At 44.4% G+C, this 15,589-nt stretch overlaps 1 protein-coding gene across 1 annotated transcript in view; it reads right to left on the bottom strand.

Annotated features, from left to right (window-relative positions):
- Positions 1 to 4,015: 4,015 nt before the first annotated feature.
- LOC146173994 (venom metalloproteinase Antarease-like) overlaps positions 4,016 to 15,589 on the bottom strand; it is a 62,958-nt gene continuing 51,384 nt past the window's right edge. Inside the window, exons 13-16 of the mRNA XM_084585316.1 lie at positions 6,072 to 6,242; positions 5,373 to 5,523; positions 5,153 to 5,272; positions 4,016 to 4,054 (exon numbers count right to left, since the gene is read on the bottom strand). Coding sequence (XP_084441442.1) covers positions 4,016 to 4,054; positions 5,153 to 5,272; positions 5,373 to 5,523; positions 6,072 to 6,242 — 481 coding nt within the window. The remainder of the gene's footprint in view (positions 4,055 to 5,152; positions 5,273 to 5,372; positions 5,524 to 6,071; positions 6,243 to 15,589) is intronic.

The raw sequence follows: 15,589 nt of genomic DNA, 5'->3' as shown, positions 1-15,589 counted from the left end.
GGGCTACTAGGAAGTTTCGTTTGTTTTAATAACACTTGCCGGCGTTGCGTTGATACTCTGTTATGATAAGCAACATCAAACCATGACGTGCGATTCCGTGACTTGTTGGTGTTGGCGATCATGATAGAATCGGAATGTCACGCCATAAACGGTTGTTTAAAACATGACTCTCTCGTAGCTCCAGCTAAGCTGATCTAATACCACCTACTTCTTTTACCCTGCTCAAATAAAAACAGAGATATCAAGGAATCAAGGAGATATCAAGGAAAGTGAGGTCCAGGATGTGAAACATTTTCGCAGACATCACACAAATGGTGTAATGTATTACATACTGCAAAGATTTGACTAATACATGGCATATAATTGGACATGTAATCCGTAGTAGTTTTGCATAGAAAGGTACCATGGCCTTACCCGAACCTGTAGCTCCAGTTGTACATGCTGCTCTTGCCCCTGCCGGCGACACATTGCCTTTTTAAAATTTCTTCACCTTCTCTGTCATGAATGTATTATTATCAACAAGCACGAATACCAAAAAAACCCACACTAGCATTCAGCCACAACAAGCCTTGCGAAGACAATCAGGCCATTCATCACCCGCTGTAACACTTTCAAGTATTGCTTCTTTCCGTCCATTATAGAATTATGGAATAAGTTGCCACGTGACGCGTTAATATTCATATATGTGGATAGATTTGCATCCAAGCAGGAAGCATTTTGCCAAGTAAACTGCAGAATTGTGAGCAGACGCATTTATGGTAGTAGTGTTAAAGAAACAATTAACAAAGTGCGATTCATCTGCATGCATCAAAGGTCTGAAAGGTAGGCAAGCATACTTCCTCCAATTTTCTTAAGATTGCCCTGAAAGACGTTCAGCAGCAATAATTCTAGATTAATTACCTTCGGCTCAAAATATGTGAGGTTTTACAGTGTTTCGATTGAAAATACATATTTATTCAAGCGTGCAGCCTCTAATACATTCCTTTAATCTTACTCAGTATTTTCTGCCGCAAGGGGAATGCCATCAACCTGCATTCGGCATTAAATTAACCCGCCGCGGTGCCCCAGTAGCTAACATACTCGACTACTAAACCTGCGTGCTCGTTTTCAAACCAGACCTCTGCGTTTGCGTTCTGATAGAGGTTAAACGTAAAAATGTCCGTGTGGGGTGCGATGTTAGTGCACGTTAAAGGTTTCCAGGTGGTCGAAATCATTGCGCAGCACACCGCTACGGCTCCTCTTCTTTCACTCTAGCCTTCTGCTCTTCCCTTACGACGCAGCTCAGGTGTCCGCCGAGAAGTGTGGGATATGCTACGCATTTCCTTTCCCATTAGTCGATTCAGCCCCGCCGGGGTGGTGCAGTGGTAAGTCGCCCGACTACTGTGCCGGAGTTCCCGGGTTCGAACCCGACCACGGCGGCTGCGTTTCGATGGAGGCGAAACGAAGTGGCGTCCGTGTGCTGTGCGATGTCAGCGCACGTTAAAGATCCCCAGGTGGTCGAAATTACTCCGTAGCCCTCCACTACGGCTCCTCTTTCTCTCTGTCCACTTTCATTCCCACCTCCCTCCCTTCCCTTACGGCGCGGTTCGGGTGTCCACAGAGCAAGTGTGACAGTTACTGCGCCTTTCCCTTCCTGTGAACCAATTAATTATTTATTATGAGAGACGCCGTAGTGGAGGGCTCCGGAAATTTCGACCACCAGGGGTTCTTTAACGTGCACTGACATCGCACAGCACACGGTGTCAGTGCACGTTAAAGAACCCCAGGTGGTCGAAATTACTCCGTAGCCCTCCACTACGGCTCCTCTTTCTCTCTTTCCACTTTCATTCCCACCTCCCTTCCCTTATGGCGCGGTTCGGGTGTCCACAGAGCAAGTGTGACAGTTACTGCGCCTTTCACTTCCTGTGAACCAATTAATTATTTATTATGAGAGACACCGTAGTGGAGGGCTCCGGAAATTTCGACCACCAGGGGTTCTTTAACGTGCACTGACATCGCACAGCAGACGGTGTCAGTGCACGTTAAAGAACCCCAGGTGGTCGAAATTACTCCGTAGCCCTCCACTACGGCTCCTCTTTCTCTCTTTCCACTTTCATTCCCACCTCCCTCCCTTCCCTTACGGCGCGGTTCGGGTGTCCACAGAGCAAGTGTGACAGTTACTGCGCCTTTCCCTTCCTGTGAACCAATTAATTATTTATTATGAGAGACGCCGTAGTGGAGGGCTCCGGAAATTTCGACCACCAGGGGTTCTTTAACGTGCACTGACATCGCACAGCACACGGTGTCAGTGCACGTTAAAGAACCCCAGGTGGTCGAAATTACTCCGTAGCCCTCCACTACGGCTCCTCTTTCTCTCTTTCCACTTTCATTCCCACCTCCCTTCCCTTACGGCGCGGTTCGGGTGTCCACAGAGCAAGTGTGACAATTACTGCGCCTTTCACTTCCTGTGAACCAATTAATTATTTATTATGAGAGACACCGTAGTGGAGGGCTCCGGAAATTTCGACCACCAGGGGTTCTTTAACGTGCACTGACATCGCACAGCACACGGTGTCAGTGCACGTTAAAGAACCCCAGGTGGTCGAAATTACTCCGTAGCCCTCCACTACGGCTCCTCTTTCTCTCTTTCCACTTTCATTCCCACCTCCCTCCCTTCCCTTACGGCGCGGTTCGGGTGTCCACAGAGCAAGTGTGACAGTTACTGCGCCTTTCCCTTCCTGTGAACCAATTAATTATTTATTATGAGAGACGCCGTAGTAGAGGGCTCCGGAAATTTCGACCACCAGGGGTTCTTTAACGTGCACTGACATCGCACAGCACACGGTGTCAGTGCACGTTAAAGAACCCCAGGTGGTCGAAATTACTCCGTAGCCCTCCACTACGGCTCCTCTTTCTCTCTTTCCACTTTCATTCCCACCTCCCTCCCTTCCCTTACGGCGCGGTTCGGGTGTCCACAGAGCAAGTGTGACAGTTACTGCGCCTTTCCCTTCCTGTGAACCAATTTAACTTAACTTAATTTTTACGTTATTAATGAAGTTAATATTGAGTGGTCTGATTTATATTGTTTAACGTGCCAAAGCGACTCCGGCTAAGATGGACGCTGCAGTGAAGAGCTTCGGAGATTTCGACCACCTGGAGTTCTTTACCCAGCACTTAAATTGCACAGCAGACGATTGCCTTTCATGTCGGCTGCTTTCAAACCTTTGAGTGGTCCCTGTTGTGTGGACAGGGGATTAAGTGAAGGAGATGCGGTTAAATTGTTCACTTTTGGTAAGATTTCGTTGACAGAAAGCAGTGTTTGGCAGCACATACGCTGTATTTTAATGGCTGTGGTCTTTTGTGACCGTATTTCTGGACTAAATGTCTAGTCCACTGATATTATTTTGTATATTGATTGAAGGATGGGTAAAACCGTTGCATCGTATACATATAAAAAGCTGTTCAAGTAACCGAATCCAATGATGTATGCTTGACTATGTGATAAATGTAAGCCATTTGACACTCATCGAGCAGGAAATCATAAACCACGTAGCAATGGTTTCCTTAGCCAAGTTTGTTCCTGTGGCACATTTGATATTTTTCTTTTTATTTCCACTCATGCGCTGTTCCCTCTTCCCCGCTATGCAAAGAAGCTGCTCACAGTGTCTATAGCAGTGTTCTTTTCTGTTCGTTCAACTATCTGCACAACTAGACTGATTCCTTGACCTAGCCTCGAGCCGACTGGTACCTTCACTACAATTGATTGATTGATTCATTCATTCATTCATTCAACAATAATTATTTGATTTATCTATTTATTTATTTGAAGTTTGAATAATTCATTCAACTCCTTGGACCCTTGTGAGGTTCGCCTAGTCCAACAGCCCACTCGCCTGCGCAGCAGTGCGGCTCCTTCGAACATTTCCTCGTTGCTTTTCGGAGTTCTCGCTGTTCAGAATAGCCTTCCACTGTTGCAGATTGGAATTGGCAAGTTTCTCGATAGCGGGACGGGATGTACATATTCACACGAGCGTCTCTAAGCTTCCGACGTCGCCTCAAGCACTTCCTTTGTGCACTATAGCCAGAACAAATATCAACTCGCTTTACTTGTCTAACTTTGGATCATGGCGAAATTGCATCTCAGTGCCCATTCATTACATGGACCCCTATAAAGAAAACTGTTGTACGTGCTAATAAAGTCTTTGCCGTGCAGTACTTGGAAGGATACATGGCCGGGTAGTTACTGGTTCGCAGTTTGTACCACATCACAAGACCTACAGAAGGTGACAGAGCTGACAGGCACTGCAACCTCCGACAGCTGCTATCGTCGGGCTTATCACCGATCTACCGATACTTATCTATGCATTGTTCATTACCAGGTCTTATGGTGGTTTGCAGCACGCATTTTTCTTACATCCTTCAAAATCATTTTCACCGTGCTTTAGGGACCGAATTGTTTCACGTAGAGCATTTCATACCAAAGCTGATATTACACCTTTGCTACCACTTTCAAACTTCGGCAAAGATAATGAATATCATAGCTGGCGTTCGAGATAACTGAAGACGGGAGTGGCAGTATTATGTTGACATGTCTGCATTATCTATATTTAGCGGCATTACTCGCATTTTCTAGGTTCCCAAGAGGCACAGCAGGAAGCTTCAGCGCTTGGTTTTGACAATTTGGAATAAACACATTTACATATATTACTGCAGGTCGACGTTGATAGAGCAGCTCGCCGGCGCCACTAATCATAGAGGCCTCCATATTTACTCAAAAAGAAATGTGGCAAAAGCTTATCTTTCAGCTTATGTCCCAACTTGCGATTTTCTCAAAACGCAAAAGTGTTGCTTTTCGCAGCCTTGAAATGTTCCTGAAAATACAAAATTTACTTTTCGTCGTCATATAATACTAGTCTTTGCCTTAAAATATATGAGGTTCCTCTAGAAACAAAGGTTCATGGCTTTGTTATAAAGTTCACTCATCCAACAAACATATTACACGAAAAAAAAACAATAATTGAACCATCGTGACAGTGTTCACTTGAATGCTCCAACGTACAGAAATTACGGAAACATTTTATGTAATAGTTGCTTACACTTACGACTCTACAAGAAAACAAAACATGTTGCGTAAAGCCTCGCTTTTGCACAAACCATCAGGGAGTAAACGTACCTTTCCTGTGTTATCGCATGGGGTACCGTCTATGAGCAACATGGACCAGTGGCTATCTGCTGCTCGAAACTGGTAGCCTGGAACGAAGCACTCAGCTTTGCAATACTGTATGCCGTGCTCCTGCAGTATTAAAAGCATAATGTAAGTCACGCGTAAGAAGGCATGCTTCGAAACGCAACGCCAAAATTATTTTTTTTAATTATTTTTTATTTTTACTTACCGGCATAAAATACGTTTCTACGAGATCTGGATAAGTAAGCTTGCACTGCTTATCCTTGTTCAGTATTTCTCCTGGTAAGTATGGGCGGCGTTTCCTCTTTGCTAGGCTTCTAGTCGAATCATTCCGTCGAAGACAAGCAGCCCCAATTGACCTCACAAGGAAAAAGAAACGATAGTCTTCTCTTAGAAATTGTTTTTTTGCTCGTGCGTGCTAAATTACTCAAGAAATTAAACATCATTGGGGCGTTCATTATATGCTCGTAACGTTATCCCTCCATTGAAAAGTAAACATTTGCATTGGCGAAAAATATATAACTTAATGTTTTTAGAATATCTTGTTCATACGCCTACTGCTGCATTCCGTTTGGACATGCCTAACGCTATGTTTCTTATTGAGAACAATATGCACATACTGGAAGAAAATTTTACCTCAGCTTGATAACATAACCATTACTGTATGGTGCACTTAATTAGCATCATTATATTGATAACGACAGTTAGAGCCGGGACCAGGAATAATTACTAATCATCGGCTGTATCTGAGGCTATCAAGCTAAAATCATGGCACCGTTCTGAATTGCAGAAAACTCGACACTCTTAGAATAAGAATGACGAGGAAATTGAACGCCAGTGAAATGAACAATCTAGCCCAAGTCATAGAACAATTATTCAATTGTGGCGCATTTAGGTTATCTCGTACCATGTCATCTGGGCTATCTGGTAACTGCAGCATGAAGAAAACTTCATGCTTCGGTGGTCATTTTCCTCGTAGCTCATAATGTATCCAAGGTGCCAAGGGCACTGCTGGGAATCAGGTTTGAACGCTTTCACGATTCCATCAATGGTAGTGCCATCATGTGGGCACCCCAACCTATAAAGGAAACAAAAAGTGTATACGAGCTTTTTTAAATAACAAGAGGTCGCTCCTTCTGTAGGAGTAACTCAAACTAAAGGAACGGTTTCACACTTGAAATTATTCGCAAATTATTCCCTCTAAAACCATAACCGCTAGCATTCTTTTCATACATGCACATTAGACGTGAAATCCTTCTATAACATACCAGTCCTGCAACAGCTACTGGAAACAGCGTTAAGTTCAAAATAGCGCGTTTCTTGAAATATTTGTCATTTTCAATAGAAAAACGCTGGTAAACTTTTGATTTGCAAAATAGAAACAATTGAAAGCGCAGAGAGTATAACTGTTTCCTTAGTTCAGAATAGTGCATTTCTTTAAATATTTGTCATTTTCAATAGAAAAACACTGATAAAATTTTGATGTGCAAAGCAGAAACAATTGGAAGCGTGCAGATCCTTAGAGCATTTTTCATCATTTAAGACGATTTTTTCATCAATTTGTACCTTCGATTACTATTGCTCAATTTTGCATCTGAAACAGGATAGATATTGTATATATATGTCTCAAGAAAAAATATTTATTTATAGGAAGGGAAAGGCGCGGTAACTGTCTCACTTGTTTTCTGTGGACACCACAACCGCGCCGTAAGGGAAAGGGGGAAGGTGGGAGTGAAAGTGGAAAGAGAGAAAGAGGAGCCGTAGTCGAAGGCTACGGAGTAATTTCGACCGCCTGGGGATCTTTAACGTGCGCTGACATCGCACAGCACACGGACGCCTCTTCGTTTCGCCTCCATAGAAACGCAGCCGCCGCAATGTGGTTCTTGCGGCGTATGAACTCAATAAAAAGATTGGAGGGACCCTTAGATGTATCTTAAAAGGAGAATGACGGAAAGACGAAAGCCTACCCTACCTCTCCTATCATTTGCCTCTCATCGTTTGGTTGGTTTGTGGTGTTTAACGTCCCAAAGCGACTCAGGCTATGAGAGACGCCGTAGTGGAGGGCTCCGGAAATTTCGACCACCTGGGGTTCTTTAACGTGCACTGACATCGCACAGCACACAGACGCCTTGCTTTTCGCCTCCATCAAAGCGCTGCCACTGAGGCCGGAATTCGATCCCGCGTCCTCGGGAACAGCAGTCGAGCGCCGTAACTACTGCGCCACCCCGGTTTTTTTTTTTTTCTTTATTGCCTGACTTTTACAAGACAACACAAACACAAACAAGACATTGATATAATAAGCCTGCCAGGGACTGGCTTCGTCGTTCTAAAATTCCGTTAGATCCATCGTTCTACCTTTGGCAACCATTCAGAATTATCATCGACAAACTTCACAATCTCAATAAACTAATGAAGAGCCTCGCGGAAAAAATTCGTGCAGGACGCGCATCAGGATCACAGTGATATCCTGCCATGCGCGACCACCCATATACTGTGGACGCCCATTAGCATAATTAAATCATATGGAACCCCCTCCTCATTTTGCGTGGGTAAGTACCGTATTCCATAAGGATTAATAGGTAAATCTTTCTTTATGGTTCTTTGAAGTACGTCCGAAAATAAACCCCTCCCCAACAGTAAAGAAATACATGATGTATCGTTTCTGGCTGTTTACAAATTAAGCAGTCTGCACTCCACGGAACAAATAAACCTTTTCTTTGCAAAAACACTTTGACTGGCAAAGTTCTAGTGTGCAACTTAAAAAAGAAAGTTTTAGCCGTTGCTGGCACCTTCATTCTTTTTACCGTCTTCAGTACTTTCCTGCCACGGCCTCCCCTGTATATGGCCCTATAGATGGGCTCCGGAAGAACAACGTCGCATAAATCTCTGCACAACTTTTTCTTTTTCACAGTTGATAAATATTCTTTTGAAAATCTTGCAGAAATAAATCGCACACTTTGAACAACTTCTCTAAAGTAACCAAAAATACCTCCCATGTAACATTCGGTTGGCAAAACAAAATCTGACAATGCACGTCCGAGCCTAATTTGGCAGACAGTCAACAAAAATTGATCATGAACGTCAAACAGCAACAGAAATCTGCTGACAATCCACCGCAAAAAAAAAAGATGCCCTAAGCCCACGCCGCCATCCTTGACACTTCTAAATAAATCCATGCGGCTGCATCTTTCCCATTTTGAAGCCCACCAAAAACCGCGAATATCTTATGCAGCTTCTGCACACTCAATCTTGCACAGTGTAAAACTTGCATCACATACCAAAGCCTAGAAATGAAGTGTACACTGTGGCTCTGGCAACAATTGATAAGCTAGTTCCTTTCCACTTATCTGCCGTTTCCCGTATGCCATCTGTGCCTGCTCTCCAATATGTTTCGCTATCACGATAGCATTCTAATGGCACGCCAAGGTACTTTGTTGTGTTGGGTTTAGTGGCACATAAGCAACTTAGGCTATCATGCGCCAACTTCAAGGCTAAGAGTGCTGCATTTACGTAATTTAAACTTACGCTCTGTTTAGCACATTTGCTTCTATTAAAAACCTGAAAACACAGGACAAATCAAGTAGAGCATTTTCACCTAAAAGCAACGCTGGATGAAGAGGAATGTGTTCTTTGTAAAACCGCGTAAAATGTTTTTTTCTTAGTTGTTCAAGTTGTCTACATGAAAGTAAATTATGGGTGACTGTTAGCTCGTGTCCGCATGAATCACACAGTGACTTCTCCTGTTTTGTTAAAATGAAGCTATGTGTTAAATGTGTGTGTCCTATGCGAAGGCGGCATAGAGCCACTTCTTTGGAACGTTGAAGGTGGGTGCTCGACTTCCACTCTTCTATCACAGGCTTTATGAGGTGTAGTTTGTTAAGTGTTTCAGTGTTCCATGTGGACTGCCATTTTTGCATCAGTTTACTTTGTACCAATTTCATGCAGTCTTGAGATGGTATCTGCACTTCATTTACTTTCTCGTCTCGAGCTTTGGCAGCGCACATATCTGCTTTTTCATTACCTTAGATTCCTACATGACTAGGGACCCAGCAAATTTTTATGCTTCGTCCTTCATCTGTAAGTGTTGCTATGCTGTGTATGATGCTTCCCAGTATTGGTATAACTGCGTTTCTCGGGTGAAGGGCTGTGACTATACTAAAGGAATCTGTGTAAATAATAGTTCTTTTGAGGTTTTCTTTTATTATTTTCTCTATGGCAACAGAGACAGCATAGCATTCAGCAGTAAAGATGGACGCGCACTGTGGAAGTCTTATTATTTCCTCCCGTTCTCCTTGAACAACTGCGCTTCCGACATAAGGATCTGTTTTCGCGCCATCCGTGTAAACGTCCGTGAAGCTACTGTATTTTTCTTTCAGCTGAAGTAATTCTTGTATGATGTGCTCTTGTGGGGTTATTGTTTTTTTTAACTGTGTGAGAGAGAGGCCGCAGACTGCAGGGACCAGGTACCAAGGAGGCAGAGGGTTAGGTCTTTTGGCAATACTAGGTAAACAATCCGGTAGCTCAACCTCTTGACACATTTGCTCAAATCTTAGGAGCAGTGGTCTCACAGCATTGGGTTTGTTGGTGAATAGTGTTCTAGAAGGGCATTTAGCTACTAGGGAATAGCAGATACGCTTTGGCAGAGATCTGATTTTAAATATATAGGCACATGTAAGAGAAGTTCTTCTGATTTCAAGAGGAGGTTCGTTTGTTTCCACAAGCAGACTGGATATAGAAGTTCGGTATGCTCCACATGAGAGTCGAAGTCCTGAGTTATGTACCGGGTCTAGTTTTTTCAAGTATGATGGTCTAGCTGACCCATACACTATGCAGTCATAGTCTAAGGAGGAGCGTATGACAGATCTCTAAATGTGTTTAAGGCATGTTCTGTCAGCGCCCCAGTGTTTACGGGAAAGAACTTTTAGTATGTTTAGAGATTCGGAAGCCTTTTTCTTCAGGACACTTATATGAGGAAGAAAGGTGAGTTTTTTGTCAAACGTTACGCCTAGAAATTTGTGTTCGTTTTTCACCGGTAATTCTGTTTTGTTCAGGTGTAGTGTAGGATCTGTCTGTGAGCCTCGTTTGAGAGAGAATACAACAGCCACTGTTTTTTGAGGAGAAAACTGAAATCAGTTTGTGTCTGCCCATGCTGCTAGTTTATTTATGATCAACTGCACCTGTCTCTCACATGTAGATACGTTAGAGGATGTGTATGCAATCTGTAGATCGTCAACATAAGCTGAATACATTATGGATTTCGGGATAACTGTGCTTACGGAATTCATTTTTACAATAAAGAGAGTTGTACTTAAGACGCATCCCTGTGGTACGCCATTCTCGAGTACAAAGTTCTTTGAAAAGATTGAGCCCAAGCGCACACGGAATGAGCGATTCGACAAGAAGTCCTTTAGACCGTTTAACATCCTACCCCGTATGCCTAAATCTGCTAGGTCACGGAGGATGCCAAACCTCCATGTAGTGTCATACGCCTTTTCCATATCAAAGAAGACGGCAAGGCAGTGCTGTTTGTGAATAAATGCTTCACGAACAGTGTTTTCAAGGCGGACTAGATGGTCCGTGGTAGAACATGCTGTTTTGAACCCACATTGGTGAATGTCTAGAAGTTCTAGGGAATGAAGGACAAAGGCTAATCTGGTATTAAGAACACTTTCAAAAGACTTTGCAAGGCAACTTGTGAGAGCTATGGGTCTATAACTGCGGGGGCCGTTGGTGGCTTTCCTGGTTTCAGGAAAGGCACAATCATAGCTTTTTTCCAGGCCTCAGGAATACTCCCGGATACCCATACATTGTTGAAAAATTTCAGAAGTGCTTCTAAAGCAGGTGTAGAAAGATGTGCAAGCATCTGATAGTGAATTTGATCTGGCCCAGGTGCAGTCTTCTTGCCGGCAAATAGAACCGTGTTTATTTCTTGTAGTGTTATTAAATTGTTATATGCTTCATTTGTACTTCCACTTGTTGGCAGTTTTTGTTTTTCGGCCTTGTTTCTGTATGTTATGAAAGATTTTGGGTTATGTAGAGAGCTTGAAATTGCAGAACAATGCTCGCCTAGAATATCTGCCTGTTCCTGTAAGTTTGTTTGGGTGCCAGGAGCTGTTAGAAAGAGGCCTGTGTACGGGGCGAAGTTACCATCCAGTTTGTGAACAAGCTCCCACATTTTTTTTTTTATTGAGCTATTTATTGATGATATGTATTTTTGCCAAGAAGCCTTCTCAGCGTTGCAGCGGACGTACCGTGCCCTAGCTTTCGCCTGTTTGAATTTTACAAGGTTTTCGTTTGTAGGGTACCTGCGAAAGGTTCCCCAAGCTTTGTTTTGTTTCTTCTTTGCATCTCTGCACTCCTGAGAATACCAGACTTTGCGATTTTTCAGTACCACTCCTGAAGACTGTGGTATAGCTACAAGTGCTGCGTCAATGCTGCAGGCGGTAAATTTTTCATTTAACTCGTCAACACTGAGGTTTTCGGAAAAGACCTTTTCCAGGCTGGCTTCAGACTGTAATAGAGCCCAGTTCGCAAGGTGCAGCTTCCACCGCTTGGGTTTATTTAGAGTGATGGAGAGTGAGGGTGTTAGGCTGATAATGGCAGGCAAATGAACACTTCCTAGAGGATTGTCAAAGACGTCCAATTTAAAATTAGTAAAAATTGATGGAGAGCTAAATGATAAATCTAAAACGCCCATTTTCCCCGTGCTTGGGGAGCAGTATGTATGCTTTCCTGTATTTAGCATGCAGACATCATTTCATAATATAAAATCCTCTAATATACGGCCTCTAGCGTCTGTCTGATCGCTTCTCCAAAAAGTGGAGTGCGTATTAAAATCTCCAACAACCAGATATGGTTCTGGCAGTTGTTCTAAAAGCTCTTCCAGATCATGAAGGGTTACAATTAGGTGCGGTTGGAGATACAGTGAGCATATAGTTATTGTTTTATAATGAATTATAGAGACAGCAACAGCTTCGAACTTGGTTTTGAGGCCGATTTCACGTGTTGCAACTTCATTCTGCACTACAATAGCGACACCTCCAGATAGCCTATTTGCTTCTTTTCGGTCGTGCGAAAGACGTTGTGTGCTTTTAAAATGTTTTGATGTGGTCCTAAGTTAGTTTCATGTAGGCAAAGGGCTACAGGATAAAATGAATGTAAAATGTCGTTTATATCATTGTAGTTGTTTATGAGACCTCGGCAGTTCCAGTGTATAAGGAACGCCATTTTTTATGGAATGTACCTGAATTTAGGTTCAGGTTTGTCTGGTCCTGTTATGCGAGTTTTTTCTCTCCGTTTTCTTTCCAGAGAGTTATGCCGCCGATGCAGCGTGGACGAAGAAGGGGAGAATTAGTAGTTCATTGCCTCGGGGGCTTTGGACCTTTGGAGAGAATTAGGAGTGGTGGCTGTAGGCTTCTCTTCTGGGGGAGAAGCCTTTCAGGCTGCTGGCTCTGGGGCCAGTGTGCCCTGTTTCTGCGATGGCAGGGCAGCTTTCGCTGCTTCTGATTGGGGCGGGGATGGACCTGCCTGAGGCTTATCCTCGACGGAGTCCAAATCCTGTTGTGGTGTGCTGCCCCCACGCTCCACCACATTGGAATAGTTCGGTTTGGCTGTGAACAAAAAAGTACCTTGTTTAACAAGATATCGCTGTCGCGCCTCTTTAAACGTTATGTTTTCCTTGACTTTTATGGTAATGATGTCCTTTTCCTTCTTCCAAGAAGGACATGACCGTGAGTATGCGGCGTGTTCACCTGCACAGTTCGCGCAGTGTGGCGCAGCTTCACACTCGTCGGATTTATGTTCATTTGAGGCACATTTAGCGCATGTTTGTCGGCCACGGCAGCTCTGGGAGCCATGACCGAATCTTTGGCAGTTGAAACAACGTCTAGGGTTTGGGATTTAGGGCCGGATGCCTACTTTGATGTAACCGACTTCAATGAATTCAGGGGGGTTTGCTAGAGTTGAAAATCAGAACTATGTGCTTTGTTGGTATTTCTTGGTTGTTCTTTCGGATTTTGATCCTGTGTACACCGATTACATTTTGCTCGGAAAGACCTTCTAGAAGTTCTTCTTCGGTGAGTGACAGGAAGTCGTTCTGTGAGATCACGCCTTGGACTGTGTTCAAGGATCTGTGAGCACTGACTGTTACTGGGATATCCCCAAATGTGGCAAGTTGCTGAAGGTTGCTGTACTGGTGTTTGCTTTAGAGCTCAAACAGGAGATCCCCGCTAACCAGTTTACAACTTTGTATCCGGAGCCTAGTATGGTTGTGAGAGACCTAGATACTGCAAAAGGGGATATTAGCCGAGCTTGTTTGGCAGGGCTTTCACTGGGGATCACATGATATTTAGGGAAGGTTTCATGCTTCGTTGAAAAGAACTGGGCTGATACATCGGTCCACCTTTTCTTGGAAAGGAGATCAGTTTGTTTGGAGAAAGAAGCCATAAATAATGTAAGATGCTCGGCCGCGGCGCCAGCCACCCACCATGGAGCCCAACGAGGGGACAGGGCAGGAATTGGCAGGCAAGTCCTGTCCACGTCAGCTGTACACCGTAACTATAACCTAATATGTCGTAACTCAGGGTAGTCAGTCACACAAGGTTAACCCTCGCCACCTGGAAGTAAGGAAAAACCAAGAAGAGAGTAGAGGACAGGAGAGTCGTAGGATAGAAGATAGGAACGTGAAAGATGGAGGGGAGGATATGAAAAGGCGACTTCCGGTTTCGCCCGGGTGGGTCAGCCCGGAGGTGCCGTCTATGGGAAGCGTGGGCCAAAGTGGTGCGTTGCCTCCGCCGATGGTCCTTAAAGGTCCAGACACTCGACATCGGTTCACTACCAGGATCCCCTTTTCCTCAGACACGACGATGCCACGCACGGCTAAGCGTGGGTGCTCGGGGTCCGTGGTGTCGCACAAAACACGCAAAGACATGCTTTAACAGGTGCCCCCTGCGGGGCCAAGGTACATTGGCGAAGTCGTCACCCAGGGCACGTTGGCAAAATTATCAGGAGCACTTTGCCATCTATCGTGCCAGAGTCCCAGGGACTTGGACCAGCTTACTCTACTGCCTGTTACTTCGCTAAAGGTTTTTACAGAATCAACAACTTCGGTTATACCCTTCTGGTTAACCGTGAAAACCGCAACATCATCGGCGTACGCCAGCAGCTTCACTGCTGGGCCGTAGCTGCGCCACCCTGGCGGGGTGCCTCTCATCGTTTGCCTCTTATCGAAGTTCATGTAATTATAATCGGGTTACAGTTCAGGAAAGACGCAGCATCTGTCACAATTTATCCGACAAGTGTGGTTTTGGACGGTACACCCTCACTCCTGTCGCATGAAGTTTCTTGGCGCGCGTTCAAGAGTGGCATTGCAGGTGGCAGGAACGCTAGACAAGAATAAATCTCGTGGAATTTCGCGGAAAATAACAGAAATCGCGCACCAATCTCGCGCAGAACTGTTGCGAACAGGATTTCGTTCCATGGGCCTAGAAAGGCTTTCGCCTTAGAATGACAGTTACAGCGACAGAAGAATCACTCCTTGATTGCTAGGTACGCTTAGGGCCCATATTACGCGTGTTCGTATGTACTCATATATACAGGGTGCCCAGCTAAATATATCCAAGGTTCAATAAAGTATGGTGCACACTAGACTCCTGAAATGAACTGAGCGCTGTTCAGACTCCGGAATCCTAACCTGAAGTAGTTTCTGTTCGGGGAAGTTAATTGAAAATACTAACAATTCTCAAACTCTTTAACGAGTGCCTTGAGGAAGAAATAGTCTATTCAGTAGTTGTAGATCTCCTTGGAAAGCGTCCAGCTACGTCGGTTCCTTCAAGGCCGATTTACGTAACTTTATGTATTGGCCTCCAAAGAAAGCTGCGAAGTATAGAAACAACCACGTGATAGGGCAGCAGTTTCAGTGCCCCAAGCGATCCGTCAGTTAACGAAGTCCACTTCTCTCTGAAACAGTGCCCCAAAGAGGGTTTACCGTTTTGAAGCGGTGGTGAGGTTTGTTCTGTAGCTTTGAGCACGGCGCCATACACTGTGACTTGAAATTCCTGCTTCATTAGGCGAGGGGAGCACATACCTAATAGGAATAAGATGTTTGATCTACTCAAGAACGAAGCGCCATTTGTGACGCTGTACGAGAACTATTTTCCGTTTAAAGCACAGCCCGTTTCCTTTCTAACCCCCGTACGCACTTCTGACGCACTTCTCCACACCATCGCAAATCTCAAGCCCCGATCGGGACAGCGTAGCAGAGCTAACCGTATTTCGTTATTTGACTAGTCGTTTTAAGGGCTGAAATTGCTGACCTATCACCTGGTCGCCCTTTTTTTTATTTCGTGGGCTTTCGAAAGCCAATCGGTAAGGCCGCGCAAGTCATAGCTTGATGGATAGAACGTAACTATCATTTTTTTTCGAGAC

Source organism: Amblyomma maculatum, chromosome 11, assembly GCF_055883805.1.
Source record: "Amblyomma maculatum isolate TAMU_Amacu chromosome 11, ASM5588380v1, whole genome shotgun sequence".
Taxonomy (NCBI): domain Eukaryota; kingdom Metazoa; phylum Arthropoda; class Arachnida; order Ixodida; family Ixodidae; genus Amblyomma; species Amblyomma maculatum.
The sequence above is the reverse complement of the archived record's forward strand: the minus strand, read 5'-3'. Positions and strand labels throughout refer to the sequence as shown.